General features: G+C 37.7%; 1 protein-coding gene across 1 annotated transcript in view; it reads right to left on the bottom strand.

Moving 5' to 3' along the window:
• The window catches only part of FAM171B (family with sequence similarity 171 member B), a 63,538-nt gene that overhangs the window by 12,228 nt on the left and 25,988 nt on the right, over window positions 1-25,322 (bottom strand). Inside the window, exons 2-4 of the mRNA XM_046659791.1 lie at window positions 11,506-11,739; window positions 6,473-6,565; window positions 2,734-2,892 (exon numbers count right to left, since the gene is read on the bottom strand). Coding sequence (XP_046515747.1) covers window positions 2,734-2,892; window positions 6,473-6,565; window positions 11,506-11,739 — 486 coding nt within the window. The remainder of the gene's footprint in view (window positions 1-2,733; window positions 2,893-6,472; window positions 6,566-11,505; window positions 11,740-25,322) is intronic.

Genomic DNA, 25,322 nt, shown 5'->3' with positions numbered 1-25,322 from the left:
TTTTCTATTACTGAGGGGAAAAAAAGCAGAAAATGCTTTTGTTTTGTTTTTGAAATATTAGTAATGCCAAAGTTATAATATACACCAGAATATTTACAATGAATATGGCTATAGATGATGTTAAAATTGTAACACAAATTTTCTACAAATAATTTGATAATTTTAGATCTTCCAAGTAATTTACTGGCACATTAGAAAGAGCTGACTAAAGTATACTTATACATTATTTGCTGTTTGTGGCTAAACTTTTGGATCTTTGGCTTAGAAGCTGGAGTTTCGTTCATTCAACAAATATGTACAACAGAGCCCAATGGCAGCACGCGCTCATCTTGGCTCCAAAGACACAGTGAGTACGTGATCTCCTACACCGCTGCAAGATTTTTTCCACAATCCTCATTGCTATCAAAAATCCTCTTTTTCATTTCTTTACTCGTTGTCCGTTTATCCTCCACTTGAATGTAAGCGTATGATATAAGACACCTTATCAATGCTTCGAAGAAAATATGAAAAGCAATTAATTGGGTGGCCAGGAAGGCTGCCTCTTTGAGGAGGGGACATATGAGCTGTGGCCAAATGATAAGGTGCCATCCATGAAAAGATCTCAGAGAAGAGCTTTTCAGGCAGAAGAAACAAGTGTCAAGCCCCCAAATCAGAAGTGATCTTGGCAGATGTAAGAAAGAAAGAAGGCTGAAGGGCAGAGAGAGAGGGAATAGCATAGGGCCTTGGAGGCCATGGAAAGGCATTCTCATTCTTGCTACTATATCTGGTTCACATCTTCAGTCATCAGACAGGGCAACCATGGGCTTTCTGAAAAATTTCAGTGAAATATAGGAGAATTAGCCCTTGTAAACTTTCTGAAACACTAATCCTAAGATAAGCAGAGTCATGTGATACCTATTTTGTGGACTAGTTGCACTGGTAAGCAATCCAACATAAGCACAAATAAAATATTACATAATCTGTAAATAATTATGATCTCATATCAAATTATTCGGTAAAGCCAGCTGGCTTTCTGAAGTGACGGCTCTTAACTCCACCCCCCAGTTGTACGCAGTCAGTGGCTTCACATAATGAATGCAGTTGAAACTGATCAGATCGACACCCACCATTTGGGATAAGGCCAACTCAACAAGGAAAAAAGAGACTGAAAGACAATGAGAAGTAAAATACTGATCGAACTCTAAAACTGTGCAATCCAACACAGTAGCCACCTGCAGCATGTGCCAATTTAAATGAAAGTAGCAGGTTAGTTCCTCAGTGCACTAGTCATATTTCAAGAGCTCGATAGCCACACGTGGCTAGCGGCTACCATATTGGACAAAGCAAAGAACATTCCCATTTGACAGCACTGCTCTAGAACTTTGAAAATGTTAGCAACATTCCTAGGATAATTAAAACTTTTAATGAATAATCACAAAAGCAGGTGGTAGAGGAATGTTGGAGGGCAGAGCACATTATGACCCCTTCCCACTCAATCTAATGAGTCTTGTCCATAAAACCCCTCCAGGGCAGCATGAGCTTCATTTGTGATAGTTTGTACTGGTACCATTCTTGTCAGTTTTTTTATTTTGAGCATCCTATAACTTACATCTGGACAATTTTCACAGGTGTCTTACACTGGCTTCTTCCAGAAGCAGACCCTGAAATAACTTGGGAGGAAGCACCCACCATGGAGGGGGTGGAGGAGTAAGAGAGAAGAAGGAAGGAAGCCTACCCAGGATGTGTTAATGAACAGATAGGTACCCTTTATGTACTCTTCTCTGCCATTGGTTGAGAGCTTGCCCCTTATGAGGGCTGAGGCTGCCTCCCGAACCAGGGAATGCCCTCAGGCAGAGTCGCAGGTCTGTGCAGTAGGAAAAAGGCTTGGAACAGGAGAGTGAGGGTCATCTGGCTGCGGTACCCATAGCATCAGCCACGGCAGGTGATAAAAAAAATACCTATCTAACCAAAACACCTATATGCTTACTACTCTAATTTCTGGCTGTTCTCCAAATAAAATGGAGCAAAACTGCGACACAGCTGAAACCATCAAAATCACAGATTGTCTGAGGTGATTTTAAAAATAGTGGGGTTTGTTATGTTACAAGTGGTGGAACAAGTGTGGATACCCAGAGAGAACACGCAGTTTCCATGGGGGGTTATTCACAGGTTAATTCTTAAATAAAACATAAAATTCCATCATCCCCTTAACTTTTGGGTCATGACAGCCTTATAAAAATATAGTCGTGCTGTTGAAGCTGGAAAATATTTATAATTTTACTCATAGAGAATAGTAAAAGAAACATTTCCAATTGCTTACTCCAATCTACAAACGTTTTCATATCTAACAATTATTGACACTTCTGATCAATTTGATAAGAATGAATATGTGAAATTATAAAAAGATTTGGGTAAATTTCTTTCAACCAAATTTCCATTTTTAAGTGTATTTAATTCGCAAAGTTTTATAATAATCATTACTGTTTTCTACACCTTGTTTACCTCCTTTGGATAAAAAGAGCCTGTAAATTAAATTTTTCATCAATGTGAAAGACTCTGGTAATATCTTTCTTTCATTGGATAAAAGGGAATTGCCTATAAACGTTTTACTAATTAGATTTATGTTTCCAAAGTGACATGTATCCTCTGAAGCTTAAATGAATATCAAATATCTAAATAACTTAAACAGTATTTGAGAGACTTATGTATTGTTTCTTATAAATATGATTATATTATGTAAAAATTAGAGAATACCTGATTTATTGAGAGTAATTCCAGTTGTGTACAGAAAATTGTCCACCTTCAGAAACTGCTGTAGAACTGTAAGATAGCCTGTAACGTTGTTGATGTGATGGCTGTCAGGCAGTTTAATTAAGGCTTTTGAAAACTGAACACTTGGTTGGGATTTGGCATCTGGAAAAAGGAAACCCCATCAACAAATAGACTAAACATGCATATTCAGCACAGCATCACTGGTCAGGACATTGTACTCTAAGGGAGGCAGTTATTTCTAAACATTACTAACATCTCATAATTATTTTTTCAATTCAGAACAGAATAAATAAGAAATCTCCCTTTCTTTAGATCACACAAGGAACCTCTACCCCAGAGACTGCTTCGTCCTGTTGCCCAGAATTTCTTCATCTTTTTTTGTGTATGTGTGAGGAAAACTGGCCCTGAGCTAACATCTGTTGCCAATCTTCCTCGTTTTGCTTGAGGAAGATTTGCCCTGAACTAACACCTGTGCCAATCTTCCTCTACTTTGTACATGGGACACCATCACAGAATAGTTTGATGAGTGGTATGTAGGTCTACACCCGGCATCCCAACCCGTGAACCCCGGGCCACCAATGCGGAGTGTGCGAACTTAACCACTATGCCACTGGGCCAGCTCTCTTCACCCTTTTTTGAGTTTCAGTTTCAAGAACCACACACTGCCATTTTTAGCCTGTGTGGTTCACTTGGGGTTTCATTTCTATAACAGGAGTACTGTTAATGGCACATGCCAGAATGGGCTGAGACTAATCAAAAGCGTCTTATTAGCTTCTTGGCCACAGTAATTGTTCAATGATGGGCCCTGTGACAACCACAGTTAATGAGATGCAGTGTGAATTTTGCTCGGACTTCCAGGGGAAAAGACTTGCTTCATCCCCACTGGATTATACATGAGCAGGTATATGTCCAGGAGTTGAAAAAGCTATCTTGTGACTAAAAATGAAAGCTCATATGAAAACTAAGACAATACTCAAAGAGTGAAAAGTTGAGAAACAGAGAGAGAAAAACTAGTTCTCAATTATTTTGAGTGAAGTCCTGATCAAGCCATGTCTGAAGCTGGTACTACTCCTATACTTACCAATTATTTGAGCAATAAATAAATAAGTGCCTCCTTTGGGCTTAAGCTAGTTTAGGATTGGGTGTTTAGTAACTTGCAACAGAAAATGTCTTTGATGATATTCAGGTATATATTTAAGTGGGTAGGCTTCTCTATCAGATAACTAAACACGCATTTAAAAGTCTTCCAAATACCAGGCACTCGATTTATAAATTTCTCACGTTAATAACTTTGAATTGACTATCCTCTAATATAATTTATGGAGTGAGAACTCGGTGACAACATTGATATTTCTGTAATCAATATATTTTATTTCACAATTCAAAGGTCAACTCTTAACTCATTAAAACTAACACTTATCAGAAACATCACCTTTTGCTTTGGACTTTAAAGTCACTGATAAAGAGTGAAACAATCAGTAAAATTATTAGGATGAAAAAAGAAGTAGCAGGGGCCTGCTCCATGGCTGACTGGTTAATTTCAGTGCTCTGCACTTTGGTGGCCCAGGTTTGGTTCCCAGGCAAGGATCTACACCACTCGTCGATGGCCATGCTGTGGCAGCGACCCACATACATAATAGAGGAAGACTGGCACAGATGTTAGCTCATGGAGAATCTTCCTCAGGCAAAAAGACAAAGATTGGCAACGGATGCTAGCTCAGGGCGAATTTTCCTCAGCAAAAAAAAAAAAAAAAAAAAAAAAAAAGTAGCAGTTTCTAAAGAGTTATAACAATAAATGATAAATAAAATAATGTAAGATAATTCTCAAAATCAGTGTATAGTTTACTTTTTATATATGAAGCTAGAAAAATAATACCTTTAAAATAAACAGTTAAGGGAGATAAATAAAAACACATTTATAATACACTATTCTTGTTTGGTTACGTTGTTTGAGAATACAATCTGATACCTTCTGATCACTTACAAGTATGATCTACAACTTACTCTTTTAACATATGTGCCTTAATTATGCTGAAGACCCAAATTTCTTACAACTGAGAACATGTACACTACGGAAAATGTCTGGCTGAGCTTCTCTAAGGTTTTGCACAATCCTGAAGTTTCCAATTTCTCCTGCTGCTTTTACTACAAATATATTCACACACAGACCTAACATATATTCACTGTACAACCTCAACATCTTCCTCATCAAATCTTGGAGGAACTATCTTAGAGGGTAGTTTTAGGGAAGTTGAGAAGTGAGGATGTGTATTTTCTAAGGAAAGATTTAACATCTTCAGAAGCATCCATCCTTTCCTGCTTAGGATTCCCAATGGGTCAACTCTTAGGCAAATGAGGCCGTAAAAGGAAGAGATCTGAGAAGTCAAGAGGGTGCACAGTGTTCTCATGGAGACGTGCCAGAGCACATCCAGTACGATCCAAATGAATGAACGCTCACCATTGCTTGGTATAGTGGCAAAGGAGTGGCATGCGGACACGCTCACACGGATCCATTTCATGTATTCGAGCAGAAATCACAATTTGTAATGGGATTTTAAGAGGCTAGTAAGGAGTAGGAATGTGTCAAAACCAAAACAAATAAAACAAAGCACTGAAGAGGAGAACCTGATTTCACTAAGGGCCCAGTAGCACAAAACGTAGCCTCTCTGCAGTAAACAGTTCCTATTTACCTTTTATCCTACACACAGCTCCACATCCACCCACACTCTGCCATGCGCCGGCAAACTCAATGGCTTAAAACTCTACAAAAGCCTTGGCATTTCAAGAGTAAGAAATCCTACTGCCTCGCTCAGTAAACTACTCCAAGATTAATCAAGCCCTAGTTTATTTTTTTTTCCCAAATAATAGTAGTAGATTTTCTTTTCTAATACTTTAGGAATAAATAAGATAGCTTCTGAAAATGAAGAGAACTTTCACCAACAATTCTTTTTACCATGACTCTCTTATTGGACTCTACGTGAGGATTTTTTGCCTTCACCAGCCATTCCTACTATGTTTTAGTCCTAAACATTAACTCCCCAATAGAAAAGAAACAAATTGCCGTCATTCATAGAGGTTTTACATAATATGCATAAGAGTCAAAAAATGCTGGGGTTTCCCCTGAGGACTAGTTAAGGGAGGTGGGAGGTGAGTCAGGGATGAAACTATAATCTCCATGGTTGGTAACGTTGAACTGAAGGTCACAGCTTGATTCAGACCCAAAACAAGCCTTCTTATAGTCTTTCCTTTGGGATATGCAACTTGGGGAATTCAAGCCTGCTGAGTAGATACTTAGCTGCCCAGCCTCAGGCCTGTCCCACACAGGCAGCAAGTGTAATGGCAGAGGCAGGAATGGGGCTGACCTACCAATTAGGCAGCCCCAAAGGTCTGAGTCCTTTTCCCAATTTCACCAACCACTAAAGCCTAATAAAAGAGGGGATTTGGAAAGAAGTTCAGAAGCCCTTTCCAATATTTCTGAAAGTCAAATGTTCCTCTTTGGGGGGCTCAAATGGTCAAAGAGAGAGTTTTTCCCACCCCACAAAAAAACCACACTGTAGTCTGACAGTGAAATAAGAAGTTCAGATCAACCTGTAGTCGGTACTAAGCATCCCTGATCAGTTTAGATTTTATAATAAACATTGATCCGTTAGTGAAGAAGCATAGTTACATAATAATCACTTTACGTGTTTACTTATTGCTAAGTAGGAAGTGTTGTACTTACCAGCTAATTTTCCAGTAATTAAAACAGTGTCTTCAAATAGCCATATGTTTGCTTGGCTTTGCGGGAACAGGGAAAGTGTAACTGACGAATAGACTGTGAAATACAGCACAATTAGAATATTTTAGTAAATGTGGGGGAAACTGGGATAAATACAGTTCTATTCCAGCAGGTCTTAAAAAGTGAGGGGGGGGGAACTGTGTGATGTGAAGAGTAATTCAAAACAAAGGGAGAATAAATGTAAAATATGATGGAGGAAAAAAAGAGGATCACCATAAAATGAGAAGAAAAGATTGGGCATCACTATTTTATTTTACTAACCTTTTCTATTTCATACAGTAGTCTATACCAGAGCGATTAATGATGTTCTCTAACTAACCCCACATATATATGGTCAGTTAAATGCTTGAAGAACCTTCTGCTATTTTCTCTATATAGATTGTTACTTGTTATTTCTTTATGATTTTTTAAAAATTTTCTTGGCTCCATGATTCAAGGTTCTTTAAGATAGAAACTACATCCACTCTTCTTTTTTAACATAAGGGTTCAACACTCTTCTTCACACAGTATGGTTTGCTAAACAGACTGAGTTGGCAGAGGAGAAAACAGTTTAATACACAGAATGGTTGAGAAGCAACCTTTAGTAGAAGCAAGAAGGGGCTGAACCTGCCTCCAAGAGTAGGCACCTGAAATAACCGTGGGATGAGTAAGTGCAGATGACCTGAAAGATAACTAAATTCTTTCAGAATCAGGAACAAGAAGCTGGGACAAAAGACCATAGTTTTATAAGCAAGAACAGATCAAAGAAAAAGCTTACTAATCCTGCAAAAGAAAAATAAGTTTTGAGGCATTACCCAGAGCACAAGTTCTCATTTGATATCCTCAATGTGACATAAGTATTTAAAATTAATAGAAATAATGTAATATCCCTAAATCACTTAAGATAAAGCACACTTGCACGTGAATACTTTTAATATTTTGAGGCATGTCAAAGAGCTGTAAAGAAAATATGGAAAAGACAAAATACAAAAAGTATACAATGATGTATGAGTGGACATAAAATGAAATACATTTTTTTCCTAAATAGGAAAAGAGGACTACCAAATGAAAGTGTAATTTCAATTCAGAATACATTAACATTTAGACTAATTAATGATTTATTAGATTGGCGAGGAGGTGGTAGGATAGTAGCTTGGACCTTGACATGATAATAATTAGGGCATTATCCCATATTTGGATACTTTCTCAGTCACAGGTGGCTTAAAAGGGGCAAGCCTGACAGCTTTTTAAGGTTATTAAACCTGAAGAGAATCTTTTGAACCTCACTAAAACTTACATTCAGATTTACTTTCACTTAAAAAAATGTTTGATTACAAAAGAGATGTAAATCCACTCTGGAAACGTCGATAAAGAAAGAAAAGAACAAGAAAATGATGGTGAACATAATACCACCAGAGACAACCACTTTTAGTATTTCGGTATAGCTCTTCCTGGATTTCTCCTGTGATTTTTTAAAATAGGGAGTACGATAATTGCATGCAGAATATTTTTACGCTGCTTTTTTCAATTCAGATAATATCATAAGCATTCCTCAACAGAAACTTTTCATAACATTTTCAAGGTTACATATCTCATTTCCTGAACTATCAAGATTTACTTCACCACCACACTAATGTTATATATTTAGATTATTTCCATTTTCACTATTACAAAATATTTGATCAACATCGTTGGGCACAAACATCTGTCCACTTTATTTGTTTGTTTGTTTCTTGGATAGATTCCTAGCAGTGGAATACTGGGTCAAAGGTTAATAACATTTTAAAGATTCTGACACTTATATTTCAAAATCGCTATCCAGATAATTTTGCTGGTTTGCACTCCCACCAATAGTGTTTGAGATTGCTGATCTTACCTCACTCTTTCAATACTGAGTATGCTCACTTTTTAAAAACTTTTCTAAGGTGAAAAATCTAAGAGCTGTGTATTTCTCTGATGTACAGATCTCAGATTATTAGGAAAGTAAACAATTTTGTCACATTTACTAATCATTTGTATTTCCTGTTTTGAAAACTGCTAGGTCATAATTTTGTCCATTACCTTATTTAGGCAGGACATTGGTGTTTTCCACTGATTTGTATAAATTCTTTGCATTATTAAGCATATCACTCCCGATTGTTTCATATACTTTTCTTACCTTTTTTTAAAATATGGTGAAATTTACCTTTTATGACATCTTCCATTGCTTTTAAGTTTAAACAGACAATCCTAATAAAAAATCAGATAGTTTCTTATTCTCTTATATTTGATTTGATTTTCCACATTTACACTCTATGAGCAATACATTTTGGAATATGGATCCAAATTAATTTAAGCTGAATACTTAACCAAAATATCCCAGTACTACTTATTGAATATTCAACCTTTTCTCAATGATTTACAGTGGAATCTTACCATAGATTATAATTTTCACACATCCTGGTATCTGATTTGTAACAGAGTACAAATCATGGTACAATATCACAGTTTTAATTTTGTAGCCATATAATATTTAGTCATCTGGAATGGCAAACTGCCTCTAGTAAATCGTTTAAAACAAGACTCCCAGGGATTTTTACACATTTATTCTTTAAGAATTATTTTGCCCAGTTTTTTTAATGCATTAAATCTATAAATTAATTAGGGAAGAACTGAAATCTTTACAAAATTCAGGATTTCTACAAAGAAATATAATGCTTTTCCACCTATCCAGTATTTTAGTTTATTTGGTTTTTTTTAATCTATCACTAACATTTGGTAGTTTTATTTTCCCCACACACAAGTTATTTCACATTTCTTTAATTGGTTTCCCTGCATATTTTGTTCTTCTTCTTGTTCTGAAAGGGATTTCTTTTCACTATTTTTCCTAACTGGTTATTACTTCTGGTATAACAACATGCATTGATTCGTATCAATGCTAATTTGTAGTTTTCCAAAGATATGATCATAACCGGAAATAACGGTTTTCATTCTTCCTTTCTAATAGCTATCACTTTATCTGTTAATATCTTTTTCCTCCGATAAGAACTTCTACTACAACATAAAATAATATAGACATTTGTGTTTAGTTTCTTATGTTAGTAGGATCCTTACTTCTAATATTTTATAGCTAAGTATGAGTTTGAGATACTTAAGGATATCTCTGTGGTCCTAGTTTTTAAAAAGTTGATTCTTAGGTAGGTATGGATGGTGACCTTACAAAATACATTTCAGACAATTGTTGATATTATCATCTAGTAGTTCTAATTTGTTCAACTGATATACAAAATATTAATAGAGTTTGACACATATTTGACATCCTTATAATCCTGCAAAGAAGAAAAATCCTATTTGGTCTTGACAGTATGCTATATTTCAATAATGGTAAAATTCTTTTTACTATTCTGTTTAGGATTTTCGCATATACAGTTACATGTAAGATCGGTCTATAGAGGGGTGTACGTATGGATATATGAGAGACAGAGAGAGAGTGTGTATGTATATGAGGGCATTTAATTTTGTATTATCTTTGTCAGGTTTCGGAGTCAAGGCTCTACTGGTTTAGAAAAATGATTTGGAGTACTTTTTCTTATAGGTTTTGAATCAAGTTATTTTTACCCTGAAGATTTTATCCACGGTTATTGGTCTACCTCATCTAAAATCAATATAGTCATTTAAATTATCACAAAATTATTCATTTTATTGGATTTTTTAAGATTAGTGCCATCCAATCTGATGATTTCTAAAGATTTTACGTATTTCTTCTCGTCTTTTTTTATTTCCCTCATTTTTGTTTAGTTTAGTCAGATGTATGTATAATTTATTTTATTTCAAAGAACTAGCATTTTGTCAATTAGCTCTTCTTTATACTTTCTAATTTCATGAATTATTTTTTCCCATTTTAGTTGGTTTCTCTTTTATTTTTCTGATTTTCATTGAATGTATAAATGTGCTTAATTTCTGACTTTTAAAAAACTTAAAGCATTTAAGAGTATGAATTCACCTCAAACACATCCCTATTCAGATTTTTCTAGTCATGATTTTATTAAAATTTTGTTCACACGAATCTTATTAAATTATCTAATTCATTTTTCATTTTCTTTCTCATTCTAAATTTATTTCTGGTTCAAGAATTCAAAGGTTTCCAATATGAAACCAAATAACATATCTAAATTCTAACAAGAACCACCACAATAAAAACAAAGAGTGAGACTGATTACCAAATGTATCATCCTTCTAATCAGTCCGACTTGTATTCCAGTACCTTGTATGGCCCATTCCTTCCAAAATCCTATTAGTCATACTAAGTCCTACCAATTCCTTTTTTCCCAGCTTTATTGAGAAATAATTGACATATAACACCGTGTAAGTTTAAGGTATACAACGTGATGATTTGACATATGTATGTATCATGAAATGACTACCACAATAATTGTCAATTCTTTCTTCAGTTTGCCTCTTGTGCTCACCTCTCCTTTTCATTCCCTCTCTTACATCAGGCTGTTGTTACTGTCCACCAGCACAACCACAGCTTTGTAGCCAGGTTCCCTGAATCCATTTTAACCCTGCTGTTGGCCTATTTGTTGTACACTGTCAAGTAAATTCAGCTTCTAAACAACTGACACTCATTGTGTGCAAGAATCTACAATAACTGATTTATTATTCAGCAGATGAATCTACACTGTTTGTCTTATCTTTTGAACACGTCCTTTCATCATCTGGCCCCACTTCACCTGGCCCATCCTGCCTCCAACTAACCCCTTGGGCGTGCCAACCCTCCCCGCCACCTGTAGACACGCTTTGCACCAGAGCCGAGCTCTTGCTCAGGATTCCTTCAAGCCTCTCTAGAAGGAAAACAGCCTCCACGTTTTGTTCAGACTGACACTCCCTTCCAGCCTCCTTATACTGACTTCACATAGATATTCTCATTTTCAGTTTACCAGAACCAGAGATTTCTAAAGCAGAGGAAAAAATATTATGTACATTTAGTGAAGGCAAAACACAGTTTATATGCTTACTTGGCATTCTTCCGGTCTTCCAAGGTAGAGGCGTCAACACGTAGCCATCTTTGTAAGCAATAATGGTTAAGCTGAGCCCTAATTTGTAGGGCACTTTTATCAACACTGCTCCATTGCTTTTAGTTACTGTGGAATTGGTCTTTGTGTAGTTTACAAACACTTCTACAACTGCTTGACTCAGGGACTGACGACTGATGATGTCATTCACCTGGACTTTCAGCATAAATACAGACACTGGAAGAGGAAAAACCAGAAACTGCAGCATGTTAGATCCTAGAATGCAAATGTCCCTATATTGGAAAATGTCATTCAAGACATCTGAATAACCATACAAAACTGTTGATAAATTTAGGAAATACATATGCACAATGGATTGATCGAAAGATGTTAAAAACATTCCAACAAATCCATTATTCTCCCTAAAACTGAATAAATTTGAATTTATTAATAAGGCACAGCGTTACTACTCCATTTTTTCTGCCAATTAAAAGGAGAGCAGTGAAAATGCAAAGACAGAGGTTCTTTCTTTAGGAAAATACATTTTTACTTTGTCTCACGAATTTCTAATACTATTAAGTTATACAGATTTAATACTAATTCAAAATATAGTCAAATTTCTTAGACTAAAATGCTATCTCACCACACCAATTAGAGTATGGCTAGCTCCTTCATTTTGTTCTGTTGTCTGGAAAGCAGGGGATGCGTTTCAGTGCCAAATTACAAAATATCAAAACAAACTCCCTAAAATCTCAAAAAGCCTTATCCATTAAATATATAAGAAAATACACTAAGATAATAAATTGAGGAAAATAAGAATCAAAGCTTATTTCTATTTAAGCCTTCAGTCTTAGAGACCCTCACAATGTGTTCATGGATTTACTGGTGATAATTTCTAGTTTTAATAAAGAACTTGTACCACCATGGAAATGCCTTTGCAAAGCCTGTATCACAACACCTTTGCCCAAGATGCTTCTCTTCCACTACAAGTGGGCTTTGGAGTGAGTCAAGGTCCACCTCTGCCATCCCCTAGACATGTGGCTCTGGGTAAGTTACTCACCTCCCAAAGTACATTTGTTCATCTGTAAAATCGGGAGAAGAGTAACTACTTTGAGTTAATAAAATGAAATAATGCAAATGATGTGCTCAGCACAGTGCTTGGTTGTCACCTAATATCATCATTAATAATAAAAATTAATACTCAACAATTGGAGACCACTTCACAAACATGGGAGTACAGATAAGAAATATACCATAAAGACTGATTATGCTGCATGCGTTTGCATACACAAACCCATTTTACGCAAAGTGATTTTAGCAAGAACCCAGCACATCAGGTAAAAAATTCCTAGTCAACATTGACCGAGCTGCAATATTGCTACAAAATTGTAGTTACGCCTTATCTATTCTAACTTTGTTAAAATAAGCTAGACTTTAAATTGCTTTTAGATCATAACAAAGACATTTTAAATACAAATACAACCACTGTAATAATTGCCCAGTCTCAGCAAAGGTACAATCCAGCAAGTTAGAAAACAGTTCTGATCTTTTCAAGAATCTAAAAGGAGGTTAAATGTTATCCAAACACGATTCTTTATATATTCAGACACAAACATATTTTTCTATAATTACATATTATTATATATAAATATATAAATAATATGTAATTATATTTATCACTATATAATTCCAATATAATTATATAATATATAATAATTATAATAAGAACTAAATAATGAGCCAGGCATTGTGTTAATTTTTAAGTGCATCGTTCCATTTACTCTTATAAAAACCCTCATTAGAGAGATACTATTATTTTCCTCTTTTTATCTATTAGTAACTGCAGGTTAGATAGGTTTGTAGATCAGCCATGGCCAACCCACAGTAGGTGGCGGGACAGGACACAAACCTGGGACACTCTCTCCTCAAAGCTTGTGCTCTTAAACTGTTGCGCTACAATTGCCTGATTCTACTCTTAAAAGCAATGCTAGTCATAGTTTAGAGTGTGGAGATGGGAAGAACTAACTGGGAAAAGGAAAGAAAAGGCAGGATTATATCCTAGAGAATCATATCTTAAAATGAAGGTCCATTAGTCTGTCTGAAAAACTGTTAATTTCTAGGACAACAGCCTTGTATATATTCAAATGTAACTATGCAGAATAGATTACAAGGCAAAATACAGATAACCAAAGCTTACCCATACCTCTGCTTTCTCAGCATTTTTAATAACAGACAGCGTTCTGGAAAGTTAAATTATTTGTGAGTAGTCATTACTATCTTTACTTTTAATAGATAAAGTCAGGAGCATCAAGTACAAAATGTCAACTAGGCCTCAGGTCTTAACTCCAACTGTTCCTCAAATTATTTAACTATTTTCCCAATAGATTCAGTCCATTACTATGATTTCACTCTAAAATAAATAAAGTCATGTTTGCAACAATTTAAAATCAAAATACAGAGAAGGGAAGGGAGTAAATCTAAGTTCCTGGCACCAAGCCTCCTATGTATATTATCACAACATCTCAGTCTACCTTTGTAAAATATATAACATCAAGTCCATTTTACTGATGAGGAAAAGAAGATTCAGACGAGTAATGCAAACTGCCCCAGGTGTCACAGATATTAAGAGGCAGTGTCAGCCTTTAAGTGTCGCCATGAATTACTCCAAGGCCATCTTTACACCATGTAACACTGAGTCTTGGGGTCACACTAGTGTTATTAATGCAAGGCATATGATTGCAATTATCATTGAGAACTTAAATTCTTATATAACATCAATTAAAAAGAAAAAAGTGTGCGCAAGCCCGGTGGTGCAGCGATTAAGTGCGCACGTTCCACTTTGGCGGCCCGGGGTTCGCCGGTTCAGATCCTGGGTGAGAACATGGCACCCCTTGGCAAGCCATGCTGTGGTAGGCGTCCCACATATAATGTAGAGGAAGATGGGCATGGATTTTAGCTCAGGGCCAGTCCTCCTCAGCAAAAAGAGGAGGATTGGCAGATGTTAGCTCAGGGCTAGTCTTCCTCCAAAAAAAAAAAAAAAAGAAAGAAAAAGGTGCCTCCACACACGCACTCACATACTCACACACACACACACATACTCTCATGCTAAAGCATGGCCTCAAACTCAAATACAGTCACGTGCCGCATGACGTTTCAGTCAACGACGGACCGCACGTACGAGGGTGGTCCGTGAGATTAGTACCATATAGCCTAGGTGTGTAGTGGGCTCTACCATCTAGGTTTCTGTAAGTACACTCTGTGAGGTTCACGCAACAACAGAACTCCCTTAAGACACATTTCTCAGGTGCTATCCTCGTTGTTAAGTGACACATGACTGTATAACACTTGGGTAAAAAATAAAAAGTTGTAATATGTGACATGATGGGCTGCTAAACCAAATGTACTTGAATAGGTCCATCTAGATAATAAAATTATTTATAATAGAGGACAAGTAGCTGTTGCCTAATTTACAATAATTCCCCCACTGGCCCCGTGGCTGAGTGGTTAAGTTCGCGCGCTCCGCTGCAGGCGGCCCAGTGTTTCGTTGGTTTGAATCCTGGGCGTGGACATGGCACTGCTCATCAAACCATGCTGAGGCAGGGTCCCACATGCCACAACTAGAAGGACTCACAACGAAGAATATACAACTATGTACCGGGGGGCTTTGGGGAGAAAAAGGAAAAAAATAAAAAATCTTAAAAATATAAAAAATAAATAAATAAATAAATAATTCCCCCAGCTGCCTAGCCCCTAATCCCCTGGATGAAATTTATTGAGCCACCGGCACAAAGCACCTAACTAATGCAGGCCAGACAGCTTCTGGCAGGACCTTGAAATGTGACTGGAGATACACAGAGGCCAATGGTGGCTGCAGCTGAATCCTATTAGAAAGTCTATGAGCTCCAACCTCCTTCCCAGTGTCTCCCTGGTCTCTCTCCTTCCAGAAGCAGGGCTGTGCAGTTCCTCCTACTGACCTGAGAGCTCGATCATAATGCCTCCCAAAGGGCCCTTTATTTCTTGTAGCCACAGTCAGATTCTGTTGCTTGCTTCAAAGCAAGTACCTTAAATGACACGCAGTACAACTGTAAATATAGAGTATTTTACTTAATGGACTACTCTATCTTTCATAAGAGAAGGCGAAGGAAAGAAAGATAATGTTACACACCAAAAATTTGCTAAACCATATGAGAGGGAGACTGCACATAACTAAAAGATAAGAGAATTGGGATTCCCTATTAAAATTTGACAATGGGTCTTATTCAAACCGAATGTACCTACAATGGCTCCTTCAACAGCATAGGAATGAGACTCAATAGGGAATTTTTATTAATTCATTTGCTCCAAAGATTAATTTCAGAAATTCTCAGAGCTTTTGTAAATACAGACAAATTCTAATGTGTAGTAAGATCTTAAGCTAAAGTCATTTAAAAACCCTGCATATTCCATCTGTTTCATCCTGTAAGAGTACAGTTGCCAAAACAAGATCCATTAAAATCTTCTGACATTCAGAAGCTGGATTTGATTCATAAATGTTTTCTAAAACATTTTCTAATCCAGGATGGATGATTTTAATTTTTCACTTATATTAATAACGTTAATATAATAAATTTGATGAGAAAATCAGTATCAAATTCAGAAAAAAAGAATTGCAAAGGTCAAATCTTGGCTATCAAAATCACAGTCTCCCTGCGGGAGGAGACGCCCTATATCTGTGCCCTAATCGCCGAGTAGATTTAGGACATACTGCAGCCCTGACCAGCAGGGTCCTCACTAGCTCAAACTGGAAAAATTAATGATATTTGTGTGGCACACACACATCAGGTCCAGTGCTAGAAACTTTACACACATGTCCAATTTACATCCTAATACAAACCTACAGGACATTTCTCCCATTTTAAGGCAAGGCAATCGAGGCTAAAAGCGCACAGTTAAGTAGGCGACAGGCAGGATTAACAGACAGGTTCATCTGCCTCCAGTCCCATGCGTTTCACTGCACCCTCTCTCTCATGGAAAAGCCTTAGGAATTTGGTTTTCATCGTATTTGCTAGCTTACTTATTCTCCCAACTAGTGCAGAGAAGGCAGCGCTCATTCGCTGACCCTCCCAGCCTCTCGTCCCCATCCCTCAGCCTGGTTTGTCCGGCCCCCAGCACAAGCAGCAGCAAAAACAGCATTAAAAACAAAGCAAAACAAAACAAACAAACAAACAAACAAACAAAATGGCTGAAAGCCTGGTCAAAGTAATTAAAGAGCAAGAACAACTCTTTTTCCTCCAAATAAAAGGAAAAGTTATAAAGAATTCCCTGCCCATGACTTAAAATAGAACACTTCTGACTTCTGTGATGTCAACAGTTTGACAAGGCAAACAGCGCTGGCAGCCAGAAGCAATAGAAACCCACAACAATCCCCCTGCAAACAGACTCTGGCCTTTAGATTGGGCAGACTCTGTGATGAAATCTCTGATTTTCTACCGGAAGTGCCTTGTCTCTATCATCTACCTACTTTTCCCCACTGTATTTTTCAGCTCTCCATGCGCATATTATTTTCTCTGTCACTTAATTATAATCATTATGTCCTGCCCACATAATCTTCTTTTCAATATGTCACCACTGGTTTAAAAATGGTTCAATACCAAAGGATTTCAACTGCACCCTTAGAAAACATATAATCTACATGTTGAGAGAAACAAGTAAAAATAAAATACACATAAAGTCCTGAGGCTGCTGGGAGAGATTTAACTAATAGCACATGACGAGAAGCAGTAAGCAGTGAGAATCACTAGAATTCAAATGACTAATAAATAGGCATACAGAAATGCTCTTGAAAAAGATTATGAAAACCAACACTGTATTATGATTTTGCTATAGACTACAGATGGGTAAGAAAAGTCCAGAAAGGGTTAAAAAAAAATACCGCTATTTATTTGGGTGACAACTAGAGCTTGAAGTGGGTAGGTTGATGAATTATAATCCTACTTCTTTTCAAGAGAATCTGACAGCATCCTATTGTGTTGTTACCCTCATGTAAGTTACAACTGTGCCCATTGAGAAACCCCCTTATTTTCAGATTTCTCCAATATAAAAACTAGCCTACTTCTTTTCCATTATGTTTCAAACATCTAGAATAATTTCATTCAATATACAACTTTTTTCCTCTCTAGGAATATAATGCTAAAAATATACTAGAAATACTGAAAATATATAACGCTAAAAATATTAAGCTTTTATAAACATAAAATTTTTAAAAGGAAATACTTTAACAATGAAATAAATTTTAAAAACTTTATTGAGGTTTATAATTCTATGAGAACTAGAAAAAAGATGAAGAGCAAAAAAATACAATGGAATGAACTAGTTGGTTGGGAATGGTTAGAAATGTCCTCCTCCATTAATTCGTTCAACAAATGTTTGCCTACTTTTGGCCAGATCTGCATTAGCTAGGTATTGGGGATACAAACATTAATAAGACAGTCTTGCCTTGAGGAAGTTTATTCTGAGGGAACAAAAGAGAAAAAATAGTACTGCAGAATTATCTGATACTACTGTAAAAAAAGTTTTAAAAAAATCAATACTGGGGGGACAGCCTGGGGCCAAGTGGTTAAGTGCGTGCACTCTGCTTCAGCAGCCCGGAGTTTCGCTGGTTCAGATCCCGGGTGTGGACATGACACCGCTAGTCAGGCCATGCTGAGGCGGCGTCCCACATGCCACAACCACAGGCACTCACAACTAGAATATACAACTATGTACTGGGGGGCTTTGGGGAGAAGAAAAAAAATTGGCAACAGCTGTTAGCTCAGGTGTCAATCTTTAAAAAACAAAAGGCAATATTGAAACAGACAAGAGAAGAACTTTCGATAGTACCTAATACAGTCTTCTAGGAAATTATGTAAAAACTAATTTAGAATCAACATGCATAACAATTCCTATAATAAGTATCAATCTCAAAGAGAGATACCCCTACTCCCACGTTCACTGCACCATCATTTGCAATAGCCGAGAAATGGAAACAACCTCAACATCCATCAGCAGATGAATGGAAAAAGAAAACGCAGTATATACATACAATGGAATATTATTCAGCTTTAAAAAAAAGAAGGAAATTCTACCACCTGCAACAACATGGATGGATCTGGAGGGCATTATGCTAAGTGAAATAAGCCAGCCACAAAAAGAAAATAATGTCTGATGTCACTTACATGTGGAATCTAAAATAATCGAACTCACAGAAGCAGAGAGTAGAATGGTGACTGCAAGGGGCTGAGGGGAGGGAGACACCGGGAGCTGATGGTCAAAGGGTACAAAGCTTCAGTTACACAAGATGGATAAGTTCTGGAGATCTATGACACAGCACAATTCCTGTATACCGCTAACAATACTGTATTATATACTTAATATTTGCTAAGAGGGTAGACCTTATGTTAAGTGTTCTTACCACAAAATAATAATAATAATAATAATAATAATAATAATAAAGGGGTTGGGAGGAAACCTTGGGAGGTGATGGCTGTGTCTATGGCCCTGATGATGGGGATGGTTTCACAGGTGTGTACTTATCCCCAAATTGATTGTTACATAAATTACATAGGTACAGCTTTTTACATGTCAATCATACTTCAATAAAGTGGTTTTAAAAACATAAGTATTGAAAACTGTGGATCTAATATCTACATTGGAATCAGTTCACACAATCATTTTTTGAACAGGGAGAATGTCGACATTTTGAGTTTAGATTTCCAAAGGGCCTGCCCATTCATTCTCTCCTGTTTACCATGATCTGACTTTTTGGTCCATTCCAGTGGAGACTTTATGGTGAGAACTCAAAACATGCCAAACTTCTGGCTATGAACCAAATTTGGCTTAATCAGGGGCATTCAGAGGCCTAGTTTGTTCTCCACCCACCATTTTCATACAAAATATTCAGTCACAGAAATCTTACTTTAGAGTTAGCTATATAAATATCTTAAGATGTAAACAGAAAATATCTGGTTCCAAATTTAAATGGTAGGGTATTTAAAACCTTTAGCAGAGACATTAACAATCACGGTTTCACTAAAGAGAACATCAGTTGGTTCTCAACTCTTTAGCCTAGCATTCAACATCTGACATCTGGCCACCACCTCCCTTTCTAGCCTTAATTCCCACCAATCATACGCTTTTATCAGGGATTAGCAAACTATAGCCTGCAGGCCGACTGTGACTGCTGCCTGTTTTTGTAAATAAAGTTTTATTGGAACACTGCCATGTTATTCATTTATGTATTGCCTATGGCTGCTTTTGCTAAAACAGCAGAGTTAATAGTTGCGTCAGAGGCCATATGGCCTGCAAAAATAAACATTTACTATCTAGAACTTTACAGAAAAAGTCTGCTCTAAGCAGCAACATAAATAGGTCACTGGTCACTATCCAAGAACAACCCACTTTCCTGCTACATTATTCATTTATTCTATCTGAAAAGCCCTTTTTTCGATCTCTAACCATCAAATTCCTAATCCATCCTTCAAAGTTTAATTCAAACGCCCCCTCTTTGAATAAATTTGCCTTCATCCCAATTAGATGGGATCCTCTCTTCTGTACTGACTAGTCTAACAGCACACAGGATATTCTGCTGTATGTTTCACTTTCTGTGTATTTGTCCTCTCAGTGAAAATAAGCTTCTTGACAGCCAATATTGTTTCAAACTCAGTCTTGTGTTTGCCAGAGTTTAGTAATGGGTTTAGCATATGGATTTTTTTTTTTAGGAAGATTAGCCCATCTTCCTCTACTTTATATGTGGGACGCCTGCCCCAGCATGGCTTGATGAGCAGTGCTAGGTCTGCACCTGGGATCCAAAAGGGCAAACCCAGGCACCAAAGCCAAGGGCACAAACTTAACCACTACGCCACTGGGCAGGCCCCAGCATGTGGATTCTTGATGAATGGAACAGGGTGGAGAGGAAGGAAGGGAAGACAAGAAAAGTAGGAGAAAGAGAAGAAATGAAGGAAGAAAGGAAGAAAGAGGGCAGAGAAGATCAGAAGTGGCCAAGAACTTGGGGAAAGAATGAAAACCGTGGGATTTCCACAGAGCCACCTGAAGTGACAGCCAGCTTTCTGGCCCCAGTATTCAATGACATTTTGAGCTTAATCCCACACTTGCCAGTGAGAAATATTTTATATTATTACAACAATCACAATAACAAATAAATATTAAGATTCCTATTCCTGGAAACTAACATGACTTTTCCTTCTTTTTCACAAGAATATCTAACTTGGGAAATTTGACTAGAGAATATATAAGCAGCAAAACTTGCTAAATAAATATAATGCAACTGTATAACAGCAAAGATTAAACTTAAAAATTTTACTTTTACCATTTCAAAACAGTATCAACAGAGTAGTTTTACAATTCTTTCTCCCAGGGTGCCAGCAAAATTTCCCTATTTAATTGGAAGGAGGGCTGAAAGTTTAGAAAAGAGCGAGGACAACAAGGAGCTTACAAAGAGAAAGGGCCAGATTCTTCTGCGGTCCGGTCCCTAAAGCAGAGTGGAGAGGGCGTCCACGGGTTACTCTTCACAGCATTTCAAACAGCGACACACAGCCTCCTTTTAATGAACAAAAGGATGCTGAATTTTTTAAAACGCTCAGTAAAATAGAAAAGCCTACTTTTCAGTCCTTAAGCACCAGACAGGATCCAACATTCCTACTGGCTTTAGAGCTTAAAAGAAAAAAAATCTATGCGCGAATTAAGCAAAAACAAATTTATTTGCAGTAAGTTAATTCATTACAGAGAAAATGTCAAACCCGAGAAGAAATTAAAGAGACAGAATAAGGACATGTTCTCCAAAAGGGAAAACGCTATGGAGCAAATAAAATACACATTTTCTCCATTAGGACTAGAGGCTGAAACAAGAGTGAGTCACCAGAACTAATGAAATGGATGACACAAAAGAGTCCTTATAACTTATAAGCAAACTGAAGGCGATTGACAGGGAACCAACGACAGAGCTGAGCCATGAGGATTTGAACTCAGTTCCTCTTGCCCACCCAAAGGCCCTCTTCCTCACGGAAATAAATCAGTCTGACTCAAGCTCCTAAAACATATTGTCCAAGCTCACTCCACAACCATTTATTGTCCTTTTATTTTTTCTTCCCAATTTTTCATCCCACCTTAGACTCACTTACAATCATTCATTCATTCACTCACGTACAAATTCATTTAACATATGTGTATTAAGAACTCTATATATGAGGGCACTAAGTGTGGAGTGACAGAAGAACCGACAGCCCCAGGAGGAAAAGTTAAGGATCAGTTTTTTATTTCAGTGTTTGAAAAAGCATTGGTCCCGCTTGCCATGGAAGTACTGGACACCTATGTCGGACTAAGTGGAGGAGAGGGTCCTTTGGGGAGGCAAAACCAGAAGTGAGTTTTGAAGATGGGGTGTGGGGGAGGGGTGAGTAGTAAAAACCCTCTGAAACCTGGAATTCAATCACTGACACTTATCCTTAAGACTCAGCTCAGACATCACCTCCACTCCAAGGCCTCCGGGTCACCAGGCCTAGTGCCAGCCCAGGAGGGATGCTGGAGAGATGAGGGATGCTGGAAAGATGAGGCACTGGCTTTCCTCTCCCTTGGTGCTGATATGTCATAGCTCAACTCTGAGTTATCAGGGTCATGTTTGGCATCACAGATGAAAAGACGACTGAGAGGAAGAAGTGAGATTTTTTTTTTCTGAGAGAACTCAGTAAAATTTTAAAAAGACAGGAAAGAACAACGAGGTTAAAAAGAACAGGTGAAGACTGACAAAAATAGAAATAAGTGAGCTGAGAAAACGTGTGAGGGAGATATTCTTCCTTAGAGGAAAGATAGGAATTTAGCAATTTGTCCAGGAAGCATGCGCTGACAGACACATCTCCACCCTCGAGACTGTCCTCATCTACTGATGTGCCCCACCAGGGCTCTCTGACTCATTGCCCCCCTACCCTCACTCCTTCTGATCCACATCCGCCCCTTGCACTTCCTTGAGCATGCCAGGCACGTTCCCATCTCTGGGTCATGGTACAGGCTGTTCCTTCTGCCTAGAATTCTCTTCTCCCAGATATCCAAATGGCTTACTCCCTCAGCTCCTTGAAGTGTGTCAAAATTACATGTCTCATGACTCCTACCACCCCAGTCTTCCTTAATCTATGTTTCAGGGGTCCCAAAACCACTTTCAAGTTCAGTTATCCACCAGAAGGACTCACATCACTCGATGGCAGGTCATACTTAAAACTAAGATTTATTGTAGCAAATAATGAAGAGTAAAAACAACAGGAAAAATAAATGTATCAGCCAAGCCCAGAGAGGTCAGGCACAGGCCTCCAAGTCCTTCCCCTGCTGGAACCGCACAGGACACAAGTTTTCTCCAGCTGTGAGCTACAGGGACACACGCAGTGTCTGTATGCAGGGAAGGCCAATCGAGTCTTAGAGTCCAAGACCGTCATGGGGGAACTGGCCATGCAGACATGTTCCTGTTATGTAACCAGTTATGGCAGCCAAAACACAGGACCCCAGCAAAGATACGAAGTGTATATCATGAACTTGCTAAACAATCATGACCAGCTGGAACAGCATGCCGCATTGCTCTGGGCATATAAAACACCATCATTCATCAGTTACTTAAAGGACGATCCAAGGGCCACATTCCCAGAGGCTGCCAAGGGGAAATCATGGGCCCGGGCTCTCCTGGAGACACGCAAGGATTGAGCAACCAAACCTGCTGTGTTAACACTCTCCTCACGCTCTACTCTATTTTTTTCCATATTGCCTTCTTTACACACTTTATAATTTACTCGGTATGTTCATTTTCTGTTTCCTCTACTAGAATGTTAGCTCTATAAGGTCATGGATGTTTTCATTTTATTTACTGCTGTATCCTCAACTATCAATCCTTATTTTTGAATGAATGACTGAATCAATGAATGAATTCCTTACTCTGATCCCATTGAGTGAGACCACTGGCTCAGAATCACTGAACAACTGCAAGGGAGGATGCAAATCTATGAAATCAGGTAGACGAACCTTGAAGTGGAGGGGGGGACAAGGAGACGTGTAAGCAACCATTTCTGTGCAGAGAATATTTGTAAGTTATGTACTTCAAGCAAAGCACAACTTCTTTGATTCTTTACCACTTCTGCCTTCAGTAACTTTTTTAACAGATATGTTCACTCTTGTGATGTTGAGAAAGAAATTCAAAAATCAAGACTAGCGCAATTATCATTGCTTTTCCTGAGAAGAGCAATTATATGAAGATTATCTTCCACCAATTATTACCCAACTTTAAATAACTAATTGGAAAAATACTCTGTAGTATATCACTAAGGAGCCAAAATTGAAGTTGGCGATAAAAATGGAAACAAGTAATATAGGCGAAAACAAAAAGATTATAACAAACAAAAAAACTATACGGGAAAAAGCCCCATTCGGGAAAATAATTAAAGAAATGTTTTAATAGAAAGTTGTTATAAAATCGATTTCACACAGACTAAGGTTTCTTAATAAATTGCTATTTAAAAGGAGTAACCCATTAGGAATCTTTGAGTGGTACACATTTTTCCCTTAGGTGTTTCAAACACAGTGATGACGGTATAAGACAACTTTTGGAGAACCATCACTGAAGGTTCCCGCTCATGAATGTCACAATGGAAATCAGGTTAGGTGTGTTAGGTAGGGTACAATACCCCTTTGGGGATGAGTTAAGTATGAATTATCTGAATTGGAAACAGAGTGCTCTAGCCTCCTTTGCAACTTCATGACTTAATGTCCTTAAGTATTCCCAATTTAGTATAATTGACAGATGAAGTCTGGAAAGGAATACGTCATCCAAGCCAAAAGGAGAATCAAGCTACTGTTACTGATAGAATTAATATCTTGAAAAGGATTTAGCATACCAAACTGAAAATTTCCCCCCAAAATCATCCCCCCAAAATATTTCCCACCAAGTTTCTAGAAAGGATGTAATATCCCCAACCAGCGAATAATTGTAAAGTGTGTTTATAATTTTGAGCTGCACAACTCTAAGCCAGAGGACCTGCGTAAGAGAGAACTCATTGCTGGAGTCCCTATCAACACATTTCTCCAGAATGGCCTTAAGGTAGGGTCAACACTCTACCAACCGGCAGGGCCAACACCCTCTTCCTTCTGCCAAGAGACCAGTCCAGACTGCCCAAAGACCTCGTCTCTAAGCCTAGTCCTCTCTATCCTGCAGCAGGGAAATTTTCTTTACCATCGTTTGTAGGATGCATTCAAATTTCAAAACATCTCAGAATCACGGCCGGCCCAGTGGAGGCGTAGTGGTTAAGTTCATGTGCTCCACTTCAGTGGCTTGGAGTTTGTGGGTTCGGATCCCAGGCACAGACCTACACACTGCTCATCAAGCCATGCTGTGATGGCGCCCCCACATATAAAACAGAGGACGATTGGCATGGATGTTAGCTCAAGGACAATCTTTCTCACCAAAAAAAATCTCAGAATCAAAGAATATGGTACTGTAAAGTACTTACTGATACAGTGCCTTGAATCTAGTTAAGTGCTTTTTTTTAAAGCACCTATTCTTAGTGATTCCACCTCTTAAAGCTGCAAAGAAGTAGTGTAACTAGTCTTCTCTGCCAGAATGTATGCATCAGCTTAGCAAGTGAATATCTAAAGCCAACAACATAATGAAGAAAAACTTAGTAGACAAGTCCCCTGTCACACCTAAAACAGAAAAACAACAAAAGCCCAGGACTTGGGGCCACAGCTCCTGAACTGTGCTCAAAGCCACCAAAAGTGACAAAAAAAACTCACAGGAGTGCCAGATATATTTTAAATTT

The sequence above is a fragment of the Equus quagga genome, chromosome 4 (assembly GCF_021613505.1).
Source record: "Equus quagga isolate Etosha38 chromosome 4, UCLA_HA_Equagga_1.0, whole genome shotgun sequence".
NCBI classification, from domain to species: Eukaryota; Metazoa; Chordata; class Mammalia; order Perissodactyla; family Equidae; genus Equus; species Equus quagga.
Note: the sequence above shows the minus strand (reverse complement) of the source record. Positions and strands in the feature narration are given on the sequence as shown.